This window comes from Camarhynchus parvulus, chromosome 20 (assembly GCF_901933205.1).
Source record: "Camarhynchus parvulus chromosome 20, STF_HiC, whole genome shotgun sequence".
NCBI classification, from domain to species: Eukaryota; Metazoa; Chordata; class Aves; order Passeriformes; family Thraupidae; genus Camarhynchus; species Camarhynchus parvulus.
Window position 1 is genome coordinate 3409136 of NC_044590.1, and position 10017 is coordinate 3419152.

Consider the following 10017-nt stretch of genomic DNA (forward strand, 5'->3'; position numbering starts at 1 on the left):
TTCGGAACATTTTTCAAGCATCCTCCAACTTGTGAAATTGCCACGTGATTCTGAAACTGTGCTCTGAGGGGAGAGGATGGGGTGGAAACGCTCGTGCTACTTGGAACTCAGGGCTGTTGTACTTATTTAACATCCTCTGTGTACTGAACACAGAGTTTTAGATCTTCCCTTTGGATTAAAAAAAAAAAAAAAAAAAATTACTTAACAGCTTGGAAGATATGAGGAAAAAAATCCAGCTTGCAAATTGCAGAGCACAGTTTGTCACCACTTTATCCTTGCTAGTCTGTGGCCATGTCACGTTCCCTGACGGAAATTGATCTTTGCACTTTGTCTCACGTGTTTTTGTAACGTGTTAACTTAAGATACATTTTAATGTGTTTAAAATTCCGTAATTCAGTCTAAACAAAAATTAATTTTCACATGTCTCTGAAGCAAGATCATCTAGAAAAGGGCATTGTACTGAAGCAGTTGTCAAAATACAGGATTTCCCCCCCCTCCTTTCCCTGCTCCTCATTAGGTGTTTCAGGTGGGGCTGAAGCTGGGGCTGACTGGTGTGGTGGCTTTAGTGGGAGTTTTTTGGGTTTTTGATTTGTCAGTCTGGGACAGGGCTCCCTTTTCCCCCGTTGAAGCTGTGACTGTTGCTAGTGCACATTAAAGGAGGCAGGGAAAACTCACCTTTCCTTTGTGATTTCTGCTTCAGAGAGAAAACAATTCCTGCAGAGGAATTTCCAAGGGAGCTCAAGGCCTGTTGGTTTAAAGGCTGATTAATCATTGATGTTAGGGGTGAAGCACTGCTGAAGGGGAAGGGGCTGAGCAAGGGGCACCTGGCTGAGGACCTGGTGTGGGACTGGGGGCAAACCCCATAAAATCTGCATCCTGAGCTGCTGCTTTGCCACCACAACAAAGCAGAATTCACTGATTCCTTGAGATTTTTGCTCTTTGAGTTGAAGTGAAAGATAATTATGAGGTTATAGTTAATTGGTAAGAAAAAAAATAAATACTCCAGACTATCATCTGTAGGTAGTACCTATGAATTTGAACGAAATATATCTCTTATTACCCATGCAGCCAACTACTGCTGCTGCTCCAGAAAGTAACTGAAACAGCAGCTGACAGAAAAATCAGTGTCCCCTCTCGCTTGTACTGAAATTGCTTTAGGGCTTCCATTTATCTGAAGAACTACAGAGTTGATAAGTTGTTTAAAAATCCTCATTTTACTTTCTGGAGAAGTACATGCGGGCAATTTGCTGGAGTCGTTGTTTCAGCGTTCACAGCAGCAGTTCCACGGTGGGATCCTGTGAAGAAATGCCCCAAATTAAACCCCCGGGGATGTTTTTGGGGGAGAGCCCGCGGGAGGGGCTGGATGGGGTTCCCAGATGGATTCACTGAGCTGCTCTCAGCCCTCTGCCGGCCGCTGCTGGGAACGGTACAAAATCCCAAATGTTGCCTTTCCAGCGTGTGATTTTTCATCATTTTGTGAGCCTGAGAGCATTAAAATGCACCAGAATTTATCTGGGAACTGTCAGTTACTAAAGCATCAGAAATTTTGACTTATTTGAGAGTGATGAATTTCTCTTTTTTCTTTCCTCTCTGCAGTTTTCTAGACAAGATTGACATAGTCAAACAGAATGAGTACACCCCATCTGACCAGGTACGTGGGGCTTTGGGAGGAAATCACACCATTTATCTGCCCCTTCATCTCTGGGGGGAAATTCATGCATTTTCTAATCACCATTTCAGGTATTGCCATGCATTGTACATATTTTGTATTCCAGTAAAAATGGCTTGGTCCTTTGGACTATGTTTATACACATAAATGATGTACAAGATTACATCACTTATAAGATTTCCATCGTGCTTCTGTGACACTGAACACTCCAGTGCTGTTCCCTGGTGGTGTAGTACAGCATGGAAAAAAAGGGGTTTATTTCCATTGCTGGATATAGGGAAACTCACCAAGTATCTGTGTTGAATCAATGCATTTCCCTTTATGCTTTAGGATCTTCTCAGATGCAGAGTTTTGACATCAGGAATTTTTGAAACCAAGTTTCAGGTCGATAAAGTAAATTTTCAGTAAGTATAATTCTTTCTTTTTTATCTTTTTGCAATTTTTAATACAACACAGACAAAAACCAAGGTAAACTGGGAGGAGAGCCTACCATATATTCATTGAGCCTACTGTATTTTTCCACTATCAGTGTTTAATAAAAGGAAGAATTTTATGGTTTTCTAATTTAGTAGTCTGGCTTGAAAATGAAATGCTAATGGTGCACTTTATTTTAAATCACAACAAAATGTTTTAAATCTATTTTCTCTGCATGCCTGTGTTCATGGAACTGTTTACCTGTTCAGGTTCTTGTAATCTAAGATTCCCTTTAACTTCTGTAATACAGAAGTCCTAAAGATTCTTACCTTTTCTGCTTGCATGCAGACACAAACAAAAAGCCCAGCACACAATGATTCTGACTGACTGGATTTATGTTTTTTTCTCAGTATGTTTGATGTTGGAGGGCAACGAGATGAACGCCGAAAATGGATCCAGTGTTTTAATGGTAGGATTATAATTTCTGGTGGCTTTATAAAATAGTTCTCTGCAGAATTGTAGTGCCTAATCTTCATTTTCTCAACTGTATGAAATCCATCATCTTTCCATGTAGCTTAATAAGGAGTTGTATAACTGTCATACAGGATTGAGTTTTTTCTTGACGTGTAAGCTCCTGTAACTACACAGAACATCTTCAAGGAGAATGCAGATGGAAAGGAATTTGAATTTGATAACTTCAGCTTGTCCATTTTTTTGGCTTCCCTCTCTTCAGTTAATCAAATATTTTTGGAGGTGGCTTTGTGCGTTATTTGCCAGCATAGACTTCTTTGTTGTTTGGACAAAGTAGCAATGAAGTTACACAAAAAAGTCCACCTTCTTGTAGAACAGTTACAGTGAGATCCTAGAGATGCAACTTGGAATTCATGGCAAATTGCTGCAGTTCCTGTCACAGAATCACCTGGACACTGTCTGTGTGTGTGGAAGGACTGGGCAGTATTTTCTTCTTTGCTGTCAGTAACAGATTTGTTTGGGTTTTACCTCTGCTCCTTCCTCTTCCTGTTACCTCATGGTCTGACTCATCTGTGCTGCTGTGCCCGAGGTAGATGAGCCTGGCAGAGTGAGGGACTGGATCAGCACAGGGATCCTGATCCTGGGAATGCCTCCCAGGGAGGAGATGGGGCTCCAAGCAGTAAAACACATGCAGGGGGACCACTGCAATTAACCATGAATTCACTGCAGCCTGCTGCTGTTATTACTGCCCTTTACACAAATCAAAAGTGCTCTTTGTCCTGAGGTTTTCCCCCAAGGACCTCCCTGTCCTTTCCTGATAGCTCATGGTTGTTTCTAATTTTCTTTACACATTTTAAATCCTTAAATTCTTCTCTTGGCTTTCTTCAGTTTCTCTCTCTTGCTCCAGTTCCTTTCTTTCCTACATTTTCTGTCATTCTGTCAGCTTGTCTGTCTTCCATGGTTTCTTCACTTTCTTTTCTGATTCCTGGTACTTAAAAAGCTGTCAGCAGCAGCATCCCAGCCTGTTCTCTGCAGGGAGCTGCAAGTCTGGCAGCTTCTCACTGAACTTCATGATTCCTGGGTATTTCTTCAGAAGCTTGGCATTAACTCAAGGGTATTTCTTGCTTTAGATGTGACTGCTATCATATTTGTGGTGGCCAGCAGTAGCTACAACATGGTGATACGAGAGGACAATCAAACCAACCGGCTGCAGGAGGCACTAAACCTCTTCAAGAGTATCTGGAACAACAGGTCTGTGAAAGGCTCTTCTCACTGAGGTTCCTGGTCCTGTCAGCACTCGTGGAGTGGCCTGGCTGGGACAAAGTTCATTTTCTCCATAACACCTCATAGAGTGCCATGGTTTAGGTTTTGCCCAAAACAATGCTGATAACACACTCGTGCTGCTGAGCAGTGTGTGCAGAGCCCTCTCTGTTCCTCACTCTGTCCCTGCAGTGAATCCTCAGGGCTCTTGGGGGGGAACACAGGTGGGCAGATCCAAGCTGACCAGAGGTGTGATCCATGCCACATAACATCATTCTCTGCAGTAAGGGGGAAAAGAGGGGATTTTGGGAGGTTACCCAGCTTGGGGGTATTGGTCTGCCCACAGTGATTGCCTTTGCATCACTTGTTTGGTCGTCTGCTGGCTTTTACTTATCCCTCACTAATTAAACAGTCATCATTTATATTTTATCTTGACCCCCAGATTTTTTTGCTTTCGTTCTTCCTTTCCTCCTCCTCCACCCCCTGAGGAGGAAGGTGAGGGAGGAGCTGCCCACCAGGGTTAACAGCACAGGGTCTCTGTTGTTCACATCTCCTGGCACAGTCTGGGCTGGTTCTTTGATCACAGCCTCCCACCTCTAATGTTCATTAATCTCAGCTCATTGCAAAGAGCTCTGCACAGCCACTCATTGGTGGTTGCCGTATTGAGGCTGAAGTAATTAGTGATGGAGCAGTGCTCTGGGAGGTGGAAATGCTCCCCTGGGCTGGGTTTGGATTAACAGCACAAAGTGGGGAGCACCTCAGGCTGTGCACACCTGGAATTACACCCTTGGGATTCAGGTATAAAAAAATCTTTCCAAATCATTCCAGTGTGTCATATGGCCTTGTCTCCAGACATGTTGTGTGACTTACTTTATCTTAAGTTTCTCTGTGATCTGGGCTGCGCCTCCTCACAGTGTTTGGTTTCCATTTTGCACAGGTGGCTACGGACCATTTCAGTAATCCTTTTCCTGAATAAACAAGATTTGCTAGCAGAGAAAGTTTTGGCAGGGAAATCTAAAATTGAAGACTACTTTCCAGAATTTGCTCGCTACACTACACCAGATGATGGTAAGATTTTTAAGTTTTGTTTGCAATTTATCATTTCCTTGTTAATTACATCTGTGATGGTTTTGGTAGCTTCAACTAGGGCTTCAAAACTCTTAAGTAGATGTAATCATCAATGTCTTTTAGCCAAATTGTAATGTTGAATTTAAGGTATTAATAATAATGAGAGATTCCTGCCTCTTAAATGTTTAAAATATTAATAATTTCATCATGACAAAATCCTTTTACTTTGGTGTAGATCAGAGTCTGACATTTTGTCACAAATGTGTCCTCAGGACTCCTCCTAATCCTGCCTGTGGACATTTCTCTTACCTGCCAAATGCCTGGTACTGTGGCCATTGTAATGGTGCCTTATTCTCCTGAAATCCTACTGCATTAAATAATGTCATGGTTTGTCTTGTCTCACAGTCAGTTTTGCCAAGTGGATTTCTGTCATATGTGAGCAGAAAACAAGTTGAGATTTTTAGGTGTTATTACCAGAAAACACCTGTTTTAATAAGATGCTTCTTTTGTTATTAATCAGCAACACCAGAGCCTGGTGAGGATCCCAGAGTTACAAGGGCCAAGTATTTTATTAGAGACGAGTTTCTTGTAAGTATTTCCTTTCTCTGCCTATTTCTTCTGTGATTCTTCCCAAACCCAAGCTCTTGCTCACCTTCTGCCATTGCAAAGTGCTGTCACTTCTTGTGTTGTTTGTATTTAACATCCACATTGCATCAACCAGTGTTACATTTATGAGCTTTACTACTGTTTCTTAGCTGCTTTTTGGATATTTGTTTGTACATAATTAAATAGTGAAAGAATTGGTGAGAATTAAGAAACCCCAAATAGAATGATGATTGAAGTCCTGCTGTTAATAATTTTTATTAACAGCCCCATTTTTATTCCATGCATTATTTCTAAAGATAGAGACTAATCAAGAGATGCCTCCTTTGTCAGATATTAATGTTCTTTTCGTATTATCTTTCCCATTACTGGTCAGCTGAAGCTATAATGGATGTAGAGATTTTTTTTTAATATTGTTACAATTACTTGTAATGCTGAGCCTGGCAATCAAATTGTGGACTCATTTTAAAATGGAGCAAAACAAAAAGTTGAGGGAGGCTTTCTGCAAGTGTAAAGCGGGGATAAAATTATGCTTTATACAGGGAGGCAAAATCCTGCTTTTTTCATGGCCAAATGGACTAGGAGTTGTGTTGCTAAATCCACCAAAGCTACATATAAATAATGGCATTTTCCTGAGTTTTCATTCCTCTCTGAAATTCCCCAGCTTGCAGTGGCCACCTCACTGTATAATTGTGATCATTTTGAATTTCAGGTGAAAACCCTGTGTGCATTTTGCCACACAATTGCACTTTTTGAAGGCACAGCTCACACGTGCGCGCCTTCATTCAGCCGAGCTCTGGGGACGGGCTGGGGTTCCCCCAGGGGGTTTTATTTTTAACCCAGTGTCTCTCTCTTGCTCTGCACAGAGAATCAGCACAGCAAGTGGAGATGGAAGGCACTACTGCTACCCTCACTTCACGTGTGCCGTGGACACAGAGAACATCCGCAGGGTTTTCAATGACTGTCGGGACATTATTCAGCGCATGCACCTTCGCCAATACGAGTTGTTGTGATGGAGAGCACTTTTTTCTGTGTTTTGGACTCCTTATTCCTTATTAAAAAAAGAAAAAAAACACCCTTGCCCACATAGGGTGGAAGAGAACTGTTTGAATCTCCCATTGATTTGCACCCCTCAACTTTTTCTCCTTGCTGGACAATAGCAGCACTTCTAAGCTTGCTTCTGTACCCCTCGGACAGTTTGAGATGGCCCCTAACACTTAAAAGGCCATTTCCATGAGGATTCCCTAACGCTGTTATTAACAAAAAAGAGAGAAAAAAAACCCAAACCATACAAAAAAAAGAAATAAAACCTAATTAATTAAAAGCCCTGAATGTGGAGCACCTGAAAGAATTGGGGATGAAAAAAAATTAAACGTTGAAACAAAAATTGGGGGAGAGAAAACTTTAGGTAATTTAGCACTGCTGTGGGCATAATCCTATAACCCGTGATCTCCACTTTGTATCACTCACTGCATCCGAGTAACGAAGGTGCCAAGTCACAGACCAAGTTTGAAGACAGACCCTTGAGTTTGGTTCTCTGACTGTAATGTGGCTTTGGGCGGAAATACTGACAATTCTCCAGCAGACCTAGACAGTGCAAAAACCAACTGCTACCTTTCAGAAGGGTATTTTTAAAACCAGTCTTGGTGGTCTAAAGACAACCATGGACATTTAAGAATTGAACTGCGTATGGCCTGTGATTGCAGAAAGAGTTAACCACACACTGTTTTCAGTTTGTCCACTGATGATCCCGTCTGCTCTAAAAATCATTATCTAGACTGTAGTCCTCACAGTCTTTCCCTTCTTTTTCTTCTTCCCTTCCCTCATTTTTTATTTTACTGCTGGATTATTATTCTTGTACAGACTGTAAAATGTATTATTTTGTACAACTTTATTGAAAATAACTTGTAGAAGATCTTTGTGCCTTGATTATGGCTGTACCTGTACAATGAGCTAAGATGTAAGTATGTTTGATTGCGCTGTACAGCTTTGTCAACCCTATCTGCAGCATTAGCTCAAGGTAGGGAAAATTTATCTGTAGTTTAGTTTTTCTGGTTTATAAAAGAAGGAAAAATACTGTTTAGTAAAAAAAAAAAGGAAAAAAAAGGAAAAAAAAAAGAAAAAAGTACAAATTGTGCAAACTTAACCACTTTAAAAGTGAGGTCTTCAACAAGTGACCAGATGTTGCAGCATCGTGCTTTTTAATTTTTAGCTTTAATTCATTTAAATCTCTATCCAAATGCAAAACATGGCTTGTTTCTACATAAAACCAAATTTTGCTACAAATTATCAATGTTAGTCTTTGGTCATTCATAGTCCTTTTTTTGCTAAAGACAAAAAAAAATAAAAACCAGAACAATAACAGACACGTAGGGCATCATGCAGGTCTGGTGACCATCTCTAGACTGGGCCAAATACCCACCAACCTCGGCTTGCGCTGCGTGGGCAACGACAAGGAATGACAAGGTGTGCACTGCCCTTGGATTTGGCCACTGAATTCCAGTTTCAAATGACATTTTTATTTCTCTTTTAATAAAGAGATACTTTAGAACCTTTTTTTGTTTTATATTAACTATATAAGTAGCTTAAAAGTGAAGATGTGTGGATTTTTTCTTAAACTTGAATAATTTATGCAAATTATATGCTTAGAACAACATGTGGTACAGTAAAAAGAAAAAAGAGCAAAAATCACTGTAGCAATAAGAGAGCATGTAATTTTAGTAACTACTACACTGCTTTATATTTTATACCTAGGTGTTTTATGTCTCTGTGAGTGTGTTACTTTTTCATGTGTCTAAACCTACGTGTACAATTTGTACAGAGTCAGAAATTACAGCTGTAATAACACATCTAGAACAGTGTTAGCCTATATTACTCAAACACCCCTGTTCCCCCTTCATTTACACCCCTAAACTGATCTGGATCTTAACTGCAGTGACTTTAAAAGGAAAAGAAACAAAAACAAACACCAAAATTCTTGCCTCTTTGCCTTTCACACTAGCTTCCCTCCACCCAAGAGACTTTCTTTGTTTGGGAAGAGATCCAGTTTAAATCCAAGTGAGGCGTGGTCAGTGATGTCTGTGCAGCTAGATTTGCTTCAGGTATCGGATGCCTTTTCAATACTAAGAACTGCAGCTGTTCAGAATTGTGACTTTTCATTTGCTTTTGTGGCTGAAGTCTTAAAATGAATCACACAGTCCATTTTCACTGGAGAGCAGGGATGTGAGGGAGTTACTATCCCATCTCAATTCAGAATTACTTCCAGAAGACACTGAATAGCTGAAAAATTTTAGCTGCAGTTGTTACTCGCCTTTCAAGAATGATCTTTCCTGTTCACAGGTTTAGACAGTTGCCACCTGAACTTTGTAGAATTGTAGAAAACATGACTGAAAATAGGCCCCTCCAATTCAGAATGTATCCAGTGCCTGTAAGTGAAGGGCTGGCGTTTCCACTAGCTAAAAATGGGACACACATAGTGAAAAGGAAATTCATTGTGAGCCTTAATTTTAGTTACAGGAGCCAAAATCTTTATTTTAGTGCCAACCCTTATCTTTTTAAGCCTAGGAGGAGTTGGTGTGAACACCAAATTTATAAATGGAGAAAACCTGTAGTGGTGTGAGGAATGTAATCTCTTGTCTGAGAGAAACAAAGCACCTCCATTTAAAAAATTAACAAAATAAGCTTCTTCCTCTGATGAGGAGGACACATAATAACAATGAGCTATGTAAGACAGCAACAGATTAAGAAACCTAAAGCTTTATATGAACAGATATGTTTAGGGGATGGTTTGTTTTTTTTTTTTTCTTATGTGAGGAAAAAGGCAATTGTTTTGAATATGGTTGAGTTGCACAAGTACGGAGCGTGTGTGTGTCTTAATGTCTCAGTATTGCCTTTGTTAGTCTCTTTATTAGTCCATGCAGTTTGGTGGCCTGGTAAATGCAAGTCTTATTTTTAACAGCTTTCTTTTTCCCTTTTTTTTTTTTAAATACAAAACCATAAAGCTTTAATGCTTGCTATTTAATAAGTGTGTTTTCTTCTGTCTCTAATTTAGTGGCCATAATTTGCAGTTAATTGAACCATTCCAACCTAATGCTTACCCATATTTCTTAGTTTTGTTTTATTTATTTATTTGAACTTCTTGTTTTCATGATTGAGGACTGTCACTTCTGTCTCATTCATCTGTTTGGAAACTTCTGACCTTACAGCCAAAACTTAACTCATTCTACTCAGTATTCATCGTGATGCTGAAGTGTAAGATACCTGCAAATGTAAACACTACCACTTTTATTAATAAAAGCAAATACAGTGTTTTTAGGGCACATTTGCATCCCTGTAGTTGAGGTTGTGTCAGTATTTCCATTGTAAACCTATGGAGGGTTGGCACTAAACTGCCCTAAGCTGAATCTTGGCCATACAAGGCTTCTGCTCAAGCGTGATTTTGGCGGGTTGATTTTTCAACAGTTTCCAACACAAACTCTTGTTTCTGTTTTAAGTTATTCAACTGTTTTGTTGGATGGGGGTTGGTTTAAAAA

At 40.1% G+C, this 10017-nt stretch overlaps 1 protein-coding gene across 2 annotated transcripts in view; it reads left to right on the top strand.

Moving 5' to 3' along the window:
- Positions 1-10017, top strand: part of GNAS (GNAS complex locus) — a 128454-nt gene extending 118437 nt beyond the window's left edge. For both annotated transcript variants that reach the window (XM_030963529.1, XM_030963530.1), the window contains exons 6-12: positions 1597-1651; positions 2000-2073; positions 2494-2552; positions 3685-3805; positions 4752-4882; positions 5403-5470; positions 6352-10017. In XM_030963529.1, the coding sequence (XP_030819389.1) occupies positions 1597-1651; positions 2000-2073; positions 2494-2552; positions 3685-3805; positions 4752-4882; positions 5403-5470; positions 6352-6498 (655 nt within the window). In that variant the 3' untranslated portion in view covers positions 6499-10017. The remainder of the gene's footprint in view (positions 1-1596; positions 1652-1999; positions 2074-2493; positions 2553-3684; positions 3806-4751; positions 4883-5402; positions 5471-6351) is intronic.